At 46.2% G+C, this 18,234-nt stretch overlaps 1 protein-coding gene across 1 annotated transcript in view; it reads left to right on the top strand.

Moving 5' to 3' along the window:
- VSTM4 (V-set and transmembrane domain containing 4) overlaps positions 1 to 18,234 on the top strand; it is an 82,205-nt gene that overhangs the window by 40,024 nt on the left and 23,947 nt on the right. The window contains exons 5-7 of the mRNA XM_070782147.1: positions 1,424 to 1,457; positions 15,904 to 16,010; positions 17,399 to 17,460. Coding sequence (XP_070638248.1) covers positions 1,424 to 1,457; positions 15,904 to 16,010; positions 17,399 to 17,460 — 203 coding nt within the window. The remainder of the gene's footprint in view (positions 1 to 1,423; positions 1,458 to 15,903; positions 16,011 to 17,398; positions 17,461 to 18,234) is intronic.

The following is an 18,234-nucleotide window of genomic DNA, read 5'->3' as shown; positions in this document are numbered from 1 at the left end:
TACCATGGGAGGTGAGGATCCAGAAAATGATGTCCTTCAACCCTTTCTTCCCAGGGGTATGCAAACCCCAGACTAAAGACCACTGACCTATATAGGAAGCTTAGGATAGTGCCAGGAAGACATGGTGAGTTCAATAAATATGAACTATGATTTTATTATTATTGCAACTATAAATTAGCCAGCAAATAGTAGGTATTTAGCAAACACAATGCAGAAAGAGTTCAGTTACTAACAAGGGGTTGGATCAGATAAACCAAAAAAACTCCCCAAAGCTCAGATTCTGTCATCCTGGTTTGGAGTCTGCATTGGTCACCTCCGTAGGTAGGAGCTTAAAACAACTGTTTTATCTGCAGATCAGAAAGGTGAACTGGACTCAGCTGAACAGTTCTTCTGGCCTCAACTGGATCACTTATGCAGCTTCAGCCTGCTGGTGGGGCACTGGGGCCTGGCTGCTCTGGGGCCTCAGCTGGGATGTCTTATGTCTGTTCCACGTGGTTTCATCTTCCAGTAGGCTAGCCAGGCTTGTTTGTGTGGTAACAGAAGAGTTCCCTGCAATGAGAGAGAGAGCGCACAAGCCTCAAAGCACAGGGCCTTTTATGCTTCTGCTTGTGATTCTTTGGCTAATGTTTCATTGGCCAAAGCTCATCACATGGCCAAGCTCGGTGTCAGTGTAGGAGGGAGTTATATAAGGATGTGCAGAGATAGAATATATTAATGTGTGATTCACTGGGGCCATTGATGTAACACTCTACTACACAACTCCAGGGCCCTGTGGCTGTTTCAGCTTTACTTCTATTTGAGGTAAGTTCAACAGTGAGCTTAGATTGGACACTTATTAGGATAACTGCCTAGGTAATCTTATTTTTCCTCTGCAGCTAGAATTTTTTTTTTTTTTTTTTCTCCTGAAGGCTACCTACTATGGAGAATGTCATTGCAAAAAAAAAAAAAAAAAAAGATTGTCTTTCCCAGGGCCTCCTTAATCAACATCCTGGAAGATCTTTGATCATAGAATGAAAACCCACTTTATAGAGAGGAGGATCTAAGTGGAAACAAGTTGCCCTGAGAACGCTTTCTCCTATCTAAGGCACAGCTCTGAGATTGGGTGACTCTGTTATTCCAGGACTCTTCAGATTAGAATCCAACTCAACCTGACTTGCCAAAAAAAAAAGAATATTGGGGGCTATTAACCAGGAAGTCTGAGGTTTACAGCTTCATGCCTGGCTTGATCCAGGTGTTGAACGATATCAAGTGTCCATGGCGTCCTTGCTATGAGTTTACTGTACTCATCCAAAGATAACCTGGAGAGGTGGTTAGTGCAAACACTGGACAATACCTGGCCACCTGCATTTCCTAGTAATTCCTGGGGCATATGTATCTAAGGTAGTATTTATTTACCATCTTCTGTTTCTTTTTCCTTTCACAGTGAGACACTATTTGGTGAAATGCCCTCAGAACAGGTAGGAATATTTTCTTCCTTTTTCCATGTAAAGTCTTTGCTATTTTACTTTCTTTTGATATTACCAAGAAATTGGTTAAATTCATATCTTTATCTGAAGGTCTGCATATTAGTTTACAGATTGACCTAAAAACATGTATTCTGCATGCACTCACATGTTTCCAGGTTTCATATTCTGGTTCTCACTCTCAGAGGGGCCAGTGAACGTGTGACTCATACTGGCCCAGTGTACATGCCGGAGGAGGCTTGGCACATGCTCCTGGAGGACTGTTCCCTGGTGTGGAAGGACTGGCAGATGGACTGAACCACCGGGATGCCTTCTGACCACAAACACTGCCGATCCCCTTCCACCAATGCCTTCTTGTCCTGTGCCCTACTGTCCAGAATGTGTCCATTAGTGATGGGTGTGCTGAGAGGCTAGCCTTTTAGCTGATGGGACACACCCAGCAGGTAACAATGGTTATAGTAGATATTGCAAACTCAAGAGTATTTAGAGACTTGAGACTTTTTTTCCAGACAGGATGGGTAAGATCAATTTCTCCCTGCTCTTCTTCCCTGCCAATAAGCATAACTATCAGTTCTGGAAATAATATAAGAGACCAACAAAGGAGGACTCTGAAAGGTAGTAAGAAGAAAATTACGAAAGACAAAGGCAAAAAAAAAAAAATCTTAAAAACAACCAAAGAGAATCAATTTATTACCTACAAGGAAACACAGATTTGAACGACAGTGCATTTTTTCATCTAAATCCATGAAGGGCAGAAAGAAGCAGCACATTTTCCCATACAAACAGTAACAAGAGAGGTGGTAGTTAATATCAAATAAGAAATCACGTAAGACGAGAAATATGACTAAAGACGAAGAAGGAAGTTTTTTATTATAAAAGATGAACTCATCAGGATGATATGACACATTACCTGGGCCTAGCTACAGAGCCTCAACATACGTAAAGCAAAAAACAGAAAATAGAAAGATTTTCAATTATTCTAGAACAAAAGCTGGAAGTGTCAGTGCTCCACTCTCAGGAATTGATAGAGTACCTGGGCACAAAATCAACCAGGACGCAGAAGATGAGGCAATTTTACCTGACAAATAAGAATGATTTGCCCAGTGAGTGCACAAAATATTCTTCTCAAGTGTATTAGGAACATTCTCTAGGATAGACCATATACTAGGTCATAAAACATATCTTTATAAAATTAGGTATTTTATTTATGTAAGAAATCATACCAAGTCTGTCCTCTGACTACAACAGAATTAAATAGAAATTCGTGACAGAAAGAAATCTGGGACATTCCTCAATGTTTTGAAAGTTCAAACAACATACTTTTACATACTGTGTGGGTCAAAGAAGTCAAAAGAGAAATTAGAAAATATTTGAATTAAATAAAAATGAAAACACAGTGTATAGAAACGTATGGGATGCAGCTAAAGTAGTGCTGACGTAAAGATTTACGGCCTCTGAACGCCTGGGTCAGAGCGAAGAAAGGCCGGAAATCAACGCGTTACGCTTTCACCATAAGACCTGGATCAGAGAGAAGAAAAGCCGGAAATCAATACGCTACACTTTCACCGTAAGACCTGGATCAGAGAGAAGAAAGGCCGAAAATCAATACGTTACGCTTTCACCATAAGAAACTAGAACGAGAAGTGTGAGTGAAATCTGAAGAGAGAAAGAACACAGTGCAGAAATCAATAGCGTGGAAAACGCACGCACGCGCACCCACACACACAAAGAGAAGTGTCAGTGGAATCAAAAGCTGGTTCTTTGTGAAGATCAGTAGACCCGACAAACCTTAAGTTAGATTGTCCACGAAAATAAAAAAGAGAGAAAAAACCAATTACCACAATTAGGGAGGAAAAAAGGAACTCCTACAAACCCCATAAGAGAAGGCGATGGCACCCCACTCCAGTACTCTTGCCTGGAAAATCCCATGGATGGAGGAGCCTGGAAGGCTGCAGTCCATGGGGTCGCTGAGAGTCAGACACGACTGAGCGACTTCACTTTCACTTTTCACTTTCAGGCATTGGAGGAGGAAATGGCACCCCACTCCAGTGTTCTTGCCTGGAGAATCCCAGGGATGGGGGAGCCTGGTGGGCTGCCGTCTATGGGGTCGCACAGAGTCGGACACTAATGAAGCGATTTAGCAGCAGCAGCAGCAGCACAAACCCTATAAAAATTAAAAGGTTATAATCCTTATAATCCAAATGTATTCTAACAAATTAGACAACATAGATTAATGGAAAAATTCATAGAAAAACAGAAATTTTCCAAAACTGATTTAAAAATAAAGCTATAATCTGAATAACTTGTAATAAGTCAAGAACTTAAATTGTTAGCAAAACACTAAAAAACTAGTAAATACAATAGTAATAAAAAGGAGTAGATTCACAGATATAGGGAACAAACTGGTGGTAATCAGTGTGGAGAGGAAAGGAGGAGGGACGGCATAGGGGTAGAGAATTAAAAGGCACAAACTGCTCTGTATAAAATAAGTATACCACAGGGATATATGGTGCAACACAGGGGACAGAACCAATATTTTTCCAATATTTTATAATAAGTATAAATGGAATATAACCTTAAAAAATGTGTATCACTGTGCCGTACACCTGAAACTCGGTTAGTATTGCACAGCAACTGTACCTCAATTTTAAAAATGAGCAAAAAGATTTGAAAAGATAGTTCCCTAAAGAAGATGTATAAATGGCCAACAAGCTCATGAAAGTGTGTTCCATATCATTAGTATTAAAGGACTGTAATTAAAACCATAAAGCCATGCCACTACACACCCACTGCAATGGCTGCGACAAAAAAAGACAGTGTCAGATGTTGGCCGGGATGTGGCGAGACTGTATATTGCTGGGGAGCATGTAAAATGGTGTAGCCACTTTGGAAAGACAATTTGGTGATTTCTTAAAACAGTAGACATAGACTCAGCCATATTCACTCTTATTTATTTGGCAAGAGGAAACTTTTGTAGGGTGATAGGGATGTTCTAAACCTGTATTGAGGCAATGGTTGTACAACTTTATAAATCTACTAAAATTATTGAGTTGTATGCTTATGATCAGTGAATTTTATGGGGAGTAAATTACGCCTCAGGAAAAATATTTTGTTTTTTTAAGCATATGCCCTGAAAAGGCTCCAGTATTGGCATTTCAGACGCTGGAAGAGGTCATGGCTCGGGGGATGGCATAGGCTTGGAGAGGTCAGCCTGCCAGTGTTTCTCAGAACTTGCATCTAGCGTCTGGCCTCAAGTCCTTCGCGGTGCGAGAGTCTGGGCCCTGCTTCCTTCCCTTCCCTCGTTTTCCCCCTCGGTCGCATCTATTCCGAGCTGGTGCTGATGCTGTAAGTACACTGAGGATGTCACCCCAGCCCGGTGGGCATTAGAGTTGGTCTCCCCTCAGTCCTGCAGCGCCTGCCAGAGGTTAGGGATGAGCACAAAGTCCCGCTTAAATGCTGCCGCCTTGACCCGCAGGTGCTGTCAGCGAGACTGGGTGCCTGAGCTAAGCTCGCCGCACGACCTGTCTCCTGTTGGGTCAGCCCACAGATCTGCCTCTGGAAAACCTGCCTCTCTCGCCGTCCCCCAGGCCCCTGCAGGGGCGGGGTCTGCCCGCCTGAACCTGGGCGCCCTCCTGGCTCGCACTCGGCTTTCTGCTGAGAACCTCAGGCTGATTTGCTCAGTGCAGGCTGTTCTCTGCCACGGGGCCTCTTGTGAACTGGTCAGTCCTTGCCATTTTAACTGGCCTGGACCTGAATTGTGCTCTGCCTCTATAGCCCAGGCGTTTCTGTTTCCTGTCCCTGTTGTGCCAGGGAGCTCCCACCTCTGGGCTCCACAATCAGCGCTGTGGCCGTGGGCCGCTGGGCCCCGCAAGCCGTGACTGGGATGAACGTCTGTCTTTGTCCTCTGGCCGCTTCCTCCTAAGGAGAATGGGCAGAGAGCACAGGCAGGGGAGGGGCCCTCGGGAAGAGGCCACAAGCTGGCCCTGAGGCTGTGGTCACCGAGAGCGGGGCCTTGGCAAGTGACTGGGGCAGAACTTGGGGACTCTAGGGAATTCCTTGACTTTTGAGAGAAGTTCAAACAGGAGGAAAACAAGTCTCTTCTTCATGTGTGCCGGCCCTAAAGTCGGAAACTGCTGTCTCCTGGGAGGGTGGCCTTGACCTGCAGAGCTGGAGGACTGTTCCTTTCCCATGGCGGATCACCCTCTCCCGGAGCAGATACTTGGGCCTTAGCGAGCATCTCAGGGCACTGCAAGATTTTAACTATCTGGAGAGCAGCTCAACTGATCACTGTGAAACTGTACCCCAGAGTTCCTGAAAATCAGATTGTAAATGCAAGGTCACCGATTTCGTAGATTTGTGATGTGTCCCCACACCATGACTCCTCCTCAGTGCACTCAGGGCCCTTTCTTCAAGTTCAGTAAAGCTGTCAAGAGGGTGGATGGGGCCACAAAAAGGCAGTTCCCAGCCAGTACGTTTCCTGACCTTTTGCTTGAACTCGTCTTATGCACTTGAGATAGTAAAGTATCTCCAAGTGGGAGACATTAAGGTGGGCATTATGTAATCTGTGCCGATAGCATTTACAGCTGAAGTCTTCCAAGCTTTCTTCATGTTTTCTGGTGCATACACTTTCTCAAGGATAGACAGTCAGGTCAACAGACTCTTTACATGTTGGATAAATTACAGGCACAGCTTTACTGTGTTTTATGAGCTTAGTTTAAAGCATTTTTCAGTCTTTTCTGAAACATCAGAGATTTATAAACATTTTAAAACATACCCCACTATCGAAGTATGGGATTACTAAGTGATTTGTTTAGGGTCTTGGAGAGAAGGCAGAGATGTGATTTCAAAAAGAATATAAAGATATGAACTCCAGACTGAGGTGTGTGACTACTTGCTTCGCGGGTACTGAAGCAAACTGAGGTGCGTGACTCCTTGCCTCGCGGGTACTGAAGCAAACTGAGGTGTGTGACTCCTTGCTTCGCGGGTACTGAAGCAAACTGAGGTGTGTGACTCCTTGCCTCGCGGGTACTGAAGCAAGGTGAAGCATAGTGAGTGTGAGCAGCGCTGCAAAACTTCATTCCTTCTGCGAAGGGCAGTCTGCTGTGAAGGGGAAAGATTCTGTGGCCAGGCTGCCTCAGGTCACATGCCAGCTCTGCCATAGATTGCTGTGTGCCTTTAGCTAATTTTTCCACCTCTCTGATAAAATGAGAGCAATCACAGCTCTAGCATGTAAGGAGTTGGGAGGATTTAATGAATTAGTCTGTATAAAGTGCTTCCAACAGGTAAATGGTGTGCTCTATGCAAATAGTTCTGTTATTACTCAGTCAATACTTACGAATGTTTCTTCTGTAGGCTTGTAAGGCCCATTGAGTGAGGATGAAATAACACCAGCCCACGCCTTGAGGTCCGGGAGACCCAGAGAAACTAGAAGGTGGCGGCAGCCGTGGCCACAGCGCTGTTGTGGGCACCCAGCAGAGGTGCTCCTAAGCCTGTCTCAGGGGTCTCCTGGGGCTGAGATCTGGGCCAGGTCTTGAAGGCTGAGTTAGAGCATTCCAGGAGAAGAGGGATGGGGCAGCACACAGAAGTGGGGTGAGAAGAGCACAGCTAGGGAAGGGATTTCATCCATGGGGTGAGGAATCTTGGAGATTCAGGGCAGAACAGCAGGGAGGTGAGGCTGGAGATGGTGGCAGGGCAGATTCCAGAGGATGGCAGTCATCATATTAAAAGTAATGACAAAGCCTCATTTATTAAATGCCTGGCACAGTGCTAAGCACGGGACACATACCATCTCCTTCTGGCCTCACAACAACCCCATGAGTGGCTGCTGTGATTATCCCCATCCTACAGATGAGAAACCAGTCCAAAAAGAGTGTGGATGTTGGTAAGATCTCCTGACCAGTGAGAGCAGGAAGAGCAGGGCCACCAGCCCAGGCCACCTGGCTCTGGGGCTCACACGCTGGCCCAGGCGTCCTGGGGAGCTTGGGTCTGACTGTGAGAGCTTTGGTATTGGCAGTCACACAAATGGACAAGAAGTAAATGCTGCAGAAAAGTCAGGGCAATGGAAGGAGAAGTGGAAAGGACTTGGCTGGAGATGACTGCAGCTGCTCTGCCTCTTCCCGACTTTGAAAAGTCCAGTGACCTCTGGTCATAGGCATAGGTTTGTATAGGTGTTTCCCCTTGTGACCACATTCAGCTGAGCAGGCCCGTGGGTGAGGGCTGGGACGATAGGCTGCTGGTGTGTGTCTCCTGGTCTCACTCCTGCATCCCTGGCCCACACCAGGGCCAGGCTCACCTCTCTCCTTTCAGAGTCCCAGGCAGAGGCAAGCAAGGGGAGGACGGCCGTGGTGATGGGATCTGGTTATTCCTAGAATAACATGAAAAACCTCCACCTGGTTTTGGCATCAGTTGGAATATGCCACCAGCTGCATGGTGACATGGGGCCAGTCTCTCAGCTTCTGTGGGACTGGTTCACTCTCCACCAAAAGGGCACCAACTTGCCTTTGTCCCTGTGGCTCGGGGTTGTCATGAGGATTCAGTGAGATAATACCGGCTGTGGACTAATTCCTCATAATTACTCATCAAGTGCCCGTGTACCTCTGTGGCTGAACACTTGATGGGGTTTATTTCTAATCTTCATAAAAAGCCTGCCAGGTACAAATTAATCTCCCCAGACTAAGAGCATGAATAAAACTGCCAACTCTTAGATGAATAGCTAGCCCTCTATACTATTTACGGACCTTTGATTGCAAGCGACAGAAAGGACAGCGCAGATGGTCTTACCCAGGAGAAGACTCGGCTGGCTCCTGGCTGGGATGCTGCAGGGAGTGGGCCTCCACCCAGGGGACACTGGGCCCTCGGGGCAGTGACTTCTGTCCCCAGCCTGCCTCCGGGCAGAGCTGCCTCCACAGGGAGTGGGCCTCCACCCAGGGGACACTGGGCCCTCGGGGCAGTGACTTTTGTCCCCAGCCTCCCTCTGGGCAGTGCTGCCTCCAGGTTTTGATGTATCCTCCAGCCAGTCCTGCTCCCCTCAGAAAAGGAGAGGTGGCTTGGGAGCCTTCACCCTGGCCTCATGAAGGACTCATCTTGCTTCCACAGGAAGCAAACGCAATTGCACGCACTGTTATGGGACCAACCTGAACCATGCTCTATGGCCAGAGGGTGAGACTGTGCTGAGCAGGGGTTGGGGGTCAGTGCCACCCAAACGTGTCCCTTCAGCCCTAGAAGGCAGTGAGTGGGTGCTGGGCAGATAACCCCAGGGATCGCGTTTTGCCATTATTCTTATGACCCAAGGCCAACACTGCATGGAACCGCTGAATATTAAGGAAGCACCTCCCAGTCTTACCAGTTGGGGTTCAGAGATCTTAAACTTACAAACTAAACCTAAGCCTGTGTGCAGACTCAGTGAGAACGGGCAGGGACTGCAAAGGACGAGCTCTCATGACAAGACCCAGCAGAACCTCTGAGGTGATGTAAACAGTATATGATGAAAGGCCATGGGGAGGCTGTGGACAGGAAGCTGCCTTGGCAATGACCTCACAAAGGAGCAGCTCTTATCCTGATGCTCTCTGCAAAATGCATGCAAGGTCTTATGCAGAAAGTAATGCATCAGGATCCCCAGGGGTCTGCAGGTCCTTTGTAGGTGCTCCCACCCTGGTGCAGATTTCTAAGACCTCTGCCATGTCCAGCCAGCTCCCTATTCAAGGAGAGCAGATTCCATAATAATGATGATACCAATGCTGGTAAGATAGTCACAGGTGACACCCATTTAGTGCTTCTACTTACCAGATGCAGTTCTGTGTGTTGACATAATGTGACGTATTTATGAGAAAAAGTCTTTTCCAGGGAAGCACCATTCTTCCACCTTGAAAGGGAAGTTCTGCAGGCTGTGCAGAGCTCCTGGCATGGACCGTGTGTAGTGGAAGTCTATGGAGCGCTTTCAGAAGCCTCGCGCCAGATGTCAGGAAATTCACCCTACTTACACTGGTCCTTGGCCTTTATCGATGGCAGTTGACCTTGGTGAGGGGGACCTGTGACTGCAGATGACAGTGAGTTGCTAACACGGTTGTCGTGACCTCTAGGACCCTACAGACCCCAGCACTCAGTCCAACCTCTCTTACCAGGACAGAGCTCCGAGCAGCTGCGTTTAGTATAGACTGAAAACGCAGTGAAATGCTGGTAACGCCTTCTGCTACCTTCTCTTTAGGAAGCTGGTTTAAGCCCAGAGCAGCCGTTCTGGATCTGGCTCTACTGACCTTCTTCCTGCCCTAGTTTTCTTGTTCTCTGTTGTCTGGGCTGGGCCCAGAGTCCTTGCTTCAGGGCCTGGCGGCAGATGGAACTGGTTCAGATCCCAGTGCGCCTGCCTTGACCCCTCTGAGGCTTCATTTTCCCATCTAGGAGGGTCAGAGATAATGGCCATCAGGTACTTTTCACAGTGCCTTGCTTAGGGTAGACTGATATAGCTCTTATTAACTTGAGCTTCTGCAAAATATGACTGGTCACAATGAGTTCAGGGCCTGGTAGAATCCAGTTTCCCTGCTTTACCTGGTGTCCTAGGGCGGCCGCCCACCACTCGGGCGCAGCCTCTCCCTACGCCCTGCTCGCCTGCCCTGTCCTGCCTGGTACCCGTCTGTCTGTGGCTACGTCAGTGGCTCTAGAAGAGCACACCGTACTCTATCAGGCAGAAAGATTTTCTGATCAAGATTTAAGTTGAAGTTTGTGCTTCCCCTCAGGGGCAAGACGTGGCACCGTGAGATAACCAAGTGGTAAAATTGTTCTCGCTGGGTGGCCCCGTGGAATGTCCCCGTTCCTCACCTGCATCCACAGACTGGAGGGCAGGATCCGTGCTGCTTGGCTCATGTCCCGTCTAATTTAGGCTGAGCTGTCTCATCTGACCCTGATGATGGCTCTGTGAGATAGATGGCGGGGATGGTTGTTGCTATTTAGTCGCTAAGTCGTGTCTGACTCTTTGCTATCCGGTAGCCCACCAGGCTCCTCTGTCCATGGAATTTCCCCGGAAAGAATACTGAAATGGATTGCCATTTCCTTCTCCAGGGGATCCTCCCGACCCAGGGGTAGAACCCGCGTGTCCTGCATCTCCTGCATTGGCAGGCGGGTTCTGACTACTGAGCGACCTGGGATCTCCCCATTTTGCAGGCTGGGAGATGTGGCCCAGGGAAGTGAGGGACTTGCCCTGCATCACCTCCCTGCTCAGAGTGGAAGCAGACTCAGTGCACTTCTGCCCGCACCAGAGCCTGTTCGCTGGATCCAGCCATGAAGTGCCATGGAGCAGAGGCGCCCAGCCTTCGTGGGGTGGGGACTCCCACGAGAGGCAGCTGGGCTGGAGCTCTGTGCGCGCCACAACGGGGGCCCACACGTGCGCCTCCTCCCCAACCCGGGATGGATCCAGAAGAACTGCCCCGTTTCTCACAACAGCACTCTGTTCAATCACTCAGCTCTCTAACTTAGCTGGAGTTTCTGGCCTATCTTCTACCTTCCTCAGTTTGACTGGCTCCAGCAATGCTCGCTCCCTTGTGTCAGACACAAAATACAGTCCTGTTGCAACCCAAGATGTAGGATAACTTTTCTTGTAAGTGAATCATAAAATGCACTTTGTTTGTCAAAATTTCCTGCCAGGCCTGCTGGCCCAACAGGAGACGTAAGGCCCGGGGAGGACAGTTGTCTGCCATATGCCATTGTGGTGACTCACTGTATCTGAGGGCTCGTGACCGAGGTGTGAGGCAGAGCTGAGTTTAGTGCAGCTTCACTGTTTTCGGGAAGAATGGTGCTGACAAGGTAGAGGTTTTTTCAGCTTACAGAAAGCCCTGGACTTAACGGCTTGGACTTACATATTTCAAAATTTTCATTTTATTTTAAGGAGCAAGAGGATTAACGCCAAGAAAATAGCAGAGCACATTGTTGTTAGGCCTTGGTCAAAAATAAAATATCAAGTGATTTTAACAAAAATAAATGACCGTGCATTTAACAAAGCCAAAATTCAAAACAGGAGAAATGTTTGCAATAAGCATGTCAGATTGATGTAAAAAGTGCAAGCAGATCTATAAGAAAAACTCATGATCCTAATAAATAATAGTAGAAGGTGTCCATACATCATTCATAAATGAGAAAACACAATTAGACAAACACCGGAAAGGTTCCTCCTAGCCAGCAGAGAAATGCAAATAAAAAGAGATATCACATTTTTCTTTATTAAATGAAAGAAAATTTTTAAACTGATAAATCTGGTGTCAGAAAGGATGAAAACATAAATATGCTTATCCATTGACCAAGCGGCTATAAAATAGTACTAACTTGTCAGAGATCATTTTGACAGTGGGTATTGAATAGCCTTTAACATGATCCTTTTTTCTGAACTAGTATTCCTAGCTCTAAGAATTCAAAAGCAAAAGTCTAAGAATGGAAAACCATCATGCACAAATATATTTATAGCAATGTTATTTATGTATCAAATTGGGAAACAGATGTTTAGATGCTGGGGAAGGGCTAAGTAAACTGCAGCATGTCTTGTCATTAGAATAGTAGGAGGATATATCAATTTGGAAAATGTAGATTAAGTAACAAGAAGGATGCAAAATTGTAATACAATTTTATTTTTTAAAAAACAATGTATAAGAGCCAGGGAAGAGTTGAAATTTAAATCCACACAAAAGCCTGCCCATGGATGTTGCTGCTGCTGCTGAATCACTTCAGTCATGTCTGACTCTGTGCGACCCCATAGACGGCAGCCCACCAGGCTCCCGCATCCCTGGGATTCTCCAGGCAAGAACACTGAAGTGGGGTGCCATTTCCTTCTCCAATGCATGAAAGTGAAAAGTGAAAGTGAAGTCACTCAGTCGTGTCCGACTCTTAGCGACCCCATGGACTGCAGCCTACCAGGCTCCTCTGTCCATGGGATTTTCCAGGCAAGAGTACTGGAGTGGGGTGCCGTTGCCTTCTCCAAGCAGCTCTTTATCCATAATCTCCAAAACTTGGGCGCAACAAAGATGTCCTTCAGTAGATGAATGAGTAAATAAACTCTGGTACATTCAAACAATGGAATATTATTTGACATTAAAGAGAAATGAGCTATCAAGCTATGAAAAGACATGGAGAAAACTTAAATGCATATTTTTAAGTGAGTGAAGCCAATCTGAAAAGGTTCAGACAATGTATGGCGTTCTGGAAAAGGCAAAGCTATGGGGATAGTAAATAGTGGTTGCCAGAGATGGGGGAGAGGGATGACTAGGTGGAGCACAGAGAAACTGGGGGCCTGGAAACTATTCTGTACCTTACTCTAGTGGTGGATACGCTATGAATTTGTCCAAACCCATAGAATGTACACCACCAACAGTGAACCCTAATTAAACAGTGACCTTTGGGTGATAATTATGTGTCAAACTGGTTTCTTTAATTATCACAAATACATCATTCTGGTGGAATATACCATTCATAATGTGGCTGGGTAGTGGTCTGTCTGAAATCTCTGTACCTTTTGCTCGGTTTTGTTGTGAACACAGAACTGCTCACAAAAATAAAGTCAAAAAAAAGAAATAAAACAGAATAGGAAAAAGACTGGAAATATTTACAAAGGTTACAATAGACTTATTATTTTTGTTTTCATGTCTGTTATTACCATTTTAAAACATGAACATGCATTAGTTTATAATGGAAAGAAAAAAATTTTTCAAGCTTTAAGATGCTAGGAAATGAAGCTGTACGTGTGGTTGTGTATTTAAACAATCCTGAGGGTTTCTGATCCCTTTTCCCCTCTTAGTGGCCAGAGTTTTGTAAACACACATTCCTTTTGGCTATTTGTGAGTTTACACAGTTGACCTTATACTTAAAGGCATGGCCAGTTAGAGTTTCTGCCCAATAAAAATAAGCTATCTTTGGGGACTCTTGGTGTGAACTATATTCTTAGAAATTTCCCCACTAGTCACTGTGTGACTCAGTCTTTGTTATTTTAAAACCCTAAGACTGTTTTAAAATAGTCTATTTTCTTTTATTAAATATATACATATTTAGATAGATATTTGTGTTTAATTTACTGTTTTTCAAAAATGATTCTGTCACATGTTTGCGTGCTAGGTCGCTTCAGTTGTGTCCGACTCTTTGCAACCCTATGGACTGTAGCCCACCAGGCTCCTCTGTCCATGGGATTCTGCAGGCAAGAATGCTGGAGTGGGTTGCCATGCCCTCCTCCAGGGGATCTTCCCAACCCAGGGATCAAACCCGCATCTCTTACGTCTCCTGCATTGTCAGGGGGTTCTTTACCACCAGCACCACCTGGGAAGCCCTTATACAATCACTTGGTTTAGTAATTTAAATTTAAAAGTTAAGTAATTAATTTAAAAAATATATGTGCAGTGATAATTCTCCCTGTCCAGTCTTCTATCTCTTTAGCTCCTCAGCACCCACATTCTAAGGAATACTTTTTAAATTCTCTAATGAATGTTTCCAAAGTGAATATTTCCAAAGTGAATATTTCCAAAGTGAATATTTCCAAAGTTTCTCTATACTTGTGTACATAAATACTAATATATATCATTTTCTCCTGTTTTTATACAAAAAGTGACATATTTTACACATTGTCCAACACCTAGCCTTTTCACTTAACCATGGGTCTTTCCTTATCCTGGTGGAAATGGCTTCCTCATTCCAGTTTCAAAGGACCCTTTGTATGCGTTTATGGATTCACCATACTTCCCTTCCCCAGTCCCGTGCAGGTGGACAGTTAGGCTGTCTCTACTCTATTGCTGTTACCAATGGATTCACCATACTTCCCTTCCCCAGTCCCGTGCAGGTGGACAGTTAGGCTGTCTCTACTCTATTGCTGTTACCAATGGATTCACCATACTTCCCTTCCCCAGTCCCGTGCAGGTGGACAGTTAGGCTGTCTCTAATCTATTGCTGTTACCAATGGATTCACCATACTTCCCTTCCCCAGTCCCGTGCAGGTGGACAGTTAGGCTGTCTCTACTCTATTGCTGTTACCAATGGATTCACCATACTTCCCTTCCCCAGTCCCGTGCAGGTGGACAGTTAGGCTGTCTCTACTCTATTGCTGTTACCAAGAGCATGATAAGGACTTACATGGACCTATTGTACCCATGCAAGAATATCCACAGAATCAATTCCCAGAAGTGAAACTGCCAGGTCATGGAATATAAACCTTTGTAATTCTGATAGCCCCATGATCCTGATTGCTGAATTACTCTGCATCGGGAAGGGTTTCCACTTGTACCCCCAATACTCCTGAGTGCCTGACTCCTCACACCCTTGCCGAAAGAGTGTTTTGCCTTAAGTCTGACTGTCGCCATCTGATGTGTGCAGAAAGGAAGCGCAGTGCATTTTTATTTGGATTCCTCTTTCTTGAGGAAGTTTTAGCACGTTTTCCTAGGTATGAGCCTTTCCTCTTGGGTGAAACTGCTTATCACCTTCCTTCATTTTGGTTATTGGGTCGTAGTTTAATGGATTTCTAGACATCCTGTGTATCATGGAGATAGCCTGTCTTGGTATCTGTACGTACCTGGCCGATTATGTGTCTGAGGACAAGAGAGGCAGTCTCCTCTGGGTTGTTGGAGCCAATAGGATGCATTTGAAAGAAGACTGATGGCCATTCAAGGACGTGTGTGAACTCTGTCACGCAGGTGGCATTGGCAACAGGTTTCACATCAGGCCAGCCTGGGTTTGCAGCTTTTGTGTTGGGTCCTTACCAACAGTGTCGCTTAGGGCAAGTCACTTGGCATCTCTGAGTCTTGGTATTCTTAGCTGTAATATGAGCTTACTCATTACTTTGGGTTATAATGGTTAACACATAGAATATGATAGATACTACAGTGATTATATAAGTGACCACCCAGATAATTGAAAACACTCACCACACTCCTGAGGGTCATTTTGGCCTCTGCCTTACAGGAAGGTACAGCAGGAGGATAAGGTATGCCCCGTCATGGTGGCCTCTGGGGGCTCCCAGCTGCAGCTCCCCCGGGTCCTTCCTCACGTGCACAGGGGCTGCTCTGTCTCTGGACTGAACTACAAAGACATGTGCAAGGAATGCCGGTGTTGGGGGGGCTCAAGGAGAAGATTTTAGCGATGCCTGAATCCCTGCTGGTGGCACAGCCAAGCCAGACTGGGTGAACCCATTGACTACGTGTAAACCACCAATCTGTACATCCCCAAGCAATGTAAGCAAGCTGGCCCTGGGTCTCTCCAGAGATCTGGGGACTTTACACAGCACAGCACATAGTCCTAACTAGCTCACCTCATCATCCTGAGCCATGGGTCAGTACCAAACATCCCTGGAGATAAGCACAGAGCCATCTCATTTCAGCTCTAAACACCTCCTGCCTTACATAGGTTCATCTGGGTTCTCAGAAACTGTTGCTTCCTTTCCTTGGAACAAACCTGCCTTTGCCTTCACCTGGACCTTTCTCTTCTACAGCTCGGGGGAGACTGTCACTAGCGTGACCAGCTTGGCTCCACTGCAGCCCAAGAAGGGCAAGAGGCGGAAGGAGAAAGCTGACGTTCCTCCCGCAGTTCCTGCCAAAGGTAGGGAGCTAGCCAGTGGTCACCCGCGTGGTGAGCAGAGCACCTGGGGTCTGATGTGAGTTTAGGATGGGAGACGGACAGATGAAGCATGCGGCATTCCTGATTATATGGCCTGGAAAACTCCACCTAGATTCTGATCTTATCTGAGCCCTGTCCCTGAGGTGGGCTGGTGGGGGGTGGTGCCATTGGCCACACAGGGCTTTATCAGGGAGCTGCGGGGGTTGTGGTGGGGGGTCAACCTCTACAGACTATTCTAAAGTGTATTTCCTTCTGAACTGCTAACATGATCTGTGCAAAGCAGGATGGGGCAAAATGGTGTCTGTTAATTTAAGGGAAAAAGTTTCTCTGATTTTTCTAAGGATAAAAACCAGGTGTATAATTTAGTTTGGATTTGTTCTAGGGATAAAATGAGGGTTATTCCTTGATTCCAAGGAATCATGACAGAGCAGCATAAATGAGGAAGATGGGCATTTCCTGAGGCAAGAACTAAAGGTGTCTTTCAATAGTTCCTAAAATAACTGTGGCTAATTTAGGTCATACCTCAAAGGTTTTGATATAGAGTTAGGAATACAAGGGTTGCCCCAGTGAATAACTTAATAGCAAGACAAGATCCATTGTATTCCTCAGCCGGGGCTTTCTAGGATGTTCCCTAAGCTGCCTTTGAGCCGTGTGGCAGAAGGCAGTGGTGCTGAGTCTGAACATACATCAGTGGACAGAAGAGGCTGGGAGGCACGGGCCTCCTGGGAGGCACGGCACGTGTGGGTCTGGGAGGGAAGGGGGTGGCCCCTGCTCTGGGCTGGGCAGTGTAGTGCTGTAGCGTCTCATTCTATCAGAGTGGTCAGTGACCTGTCTAACGAAAGACGAAAGTCAGACTCAGAGAACCACGTGGCAGAGCCTGCCTTTGGGTTCAAGTCCCAACTCATTTAAATATGAATCAGTTGCAGGACATTGCAGGAAGAGCCTCGGTTTCCTCCTCCTCCTCCCATTTGGGGACAATAAGACCTTCCCTAATGACCTCACAGGGTGGCTGTGAGGGTCAAAGGTCACCACTGTCAGGGTTAGTGTGCAGCTAGGAGGAAGCCCCAGGGAAAGTTCCAGCCTCAGCCTTAACCAAGGGGACTTGGCTCTCACCTGCACATCTGACCTCTTTGTAGCTGGCGGTGTTTTGTCGACCTTGTTGAGGAGAGAGGATGACTTGTCCAAAGGCTAGGAGGGGATCACCATTCCCCGAAGGGCAGCAGTCCAGCTGTTACCTGGATCAGAAACTAAAGTTCCTCCACGAAAGCAGGAAGGGGCCCAGAAGACTCTGGGTCTGTGGTACTTACGGTATGTGGACTTTAGGGGTCCTGGGAGGAACTGCAAACTAAACCCTTGATGTGTTTCTGCAGCTCCCATCGCCACCACGTTCCATAAACCGAAGCTGTTAAAGCCACAGAGGAAAGTCACCCTGGTGAGTAACCACATTCTCTGTGTTGTCCCCTCAAACCCTAAACACACTCTGGTCCAAGGAGTACCTTTATTGACTCAAAACATGCTCCAAGTTCTTGGTGCTTCGTCTCCAAGCAAAGCCGTTCTCTCATCTTGGGTCAGCTTTCGAGCCAATTTTTCTCCATACCTAGTTCCCAGAGTGGCTTTTGAAAAATCCACATGGGATTGCTTTTTATCATCCATGCTCCTTTTCGAAAAGAAGGAAAAAAATCACACTCTGGAATGTATAAAATATAAAGAGGACCAGCTTGTATAGATTTGTCTTGATAACCACTCTGAAGAGACTGCGAAAGAACCTTCCAGAATGCATGTTGTACCTTTTTATTTTGAAATACTTTTTAGATTTACAAAAGCATTAGAAAGATGATACAGAAAGTTCCTGTCTATTCTGTGCCCAGCTTTTCCTAAGGTTAACGTCTCACAAAGCTCTGGTGTATTTGTCGAAACCAGGAATTTAGCCTCAGCATATTACCATTAACTGCACTCCAGATTCGGGTCAGATTTCAGCAGTTTTTCCACGAATGTTCTTTTGCTGGTGCAGGATCCCATCCAGGCTAGCACATGGATTTCATGGTCCTGTCTCCTTAACCTCTTCCAATCAAGCCCAGTGCCTCAGATCTATGGCCTTGCCACTTTAAAAGAGCAGCAGCTACATTTTTAGAATCTCCCTTGACTTGGGTTTGTCTGAGGTTTTTAATGATTAGAAATGAGCTTATGGATTTGAGGAAAGAACAAC

Source organism: Bos indicus, chromosome 28, assembly GCF_029378745.1.
Source record: "Bos indicus isolate NIAB-ARS_2022 breed Sahiwal x Tharparkar chromosome 28, NIAB-ARS_B.indTharparkar_mat_pri_1.0, whole genome shotgun sequence".
Classification (NCBI taxonomy): domain Eukaryota; kingdom Metazoa; phylum Chordata; class Mammalia; order Artiodactyla; family Bovidae; genus Bos; species Bos indicus.
Note: the sequence above shows the minus strand (reverse complement) of the source record. Positions and strands in the feature narration are given on the sequence as shown.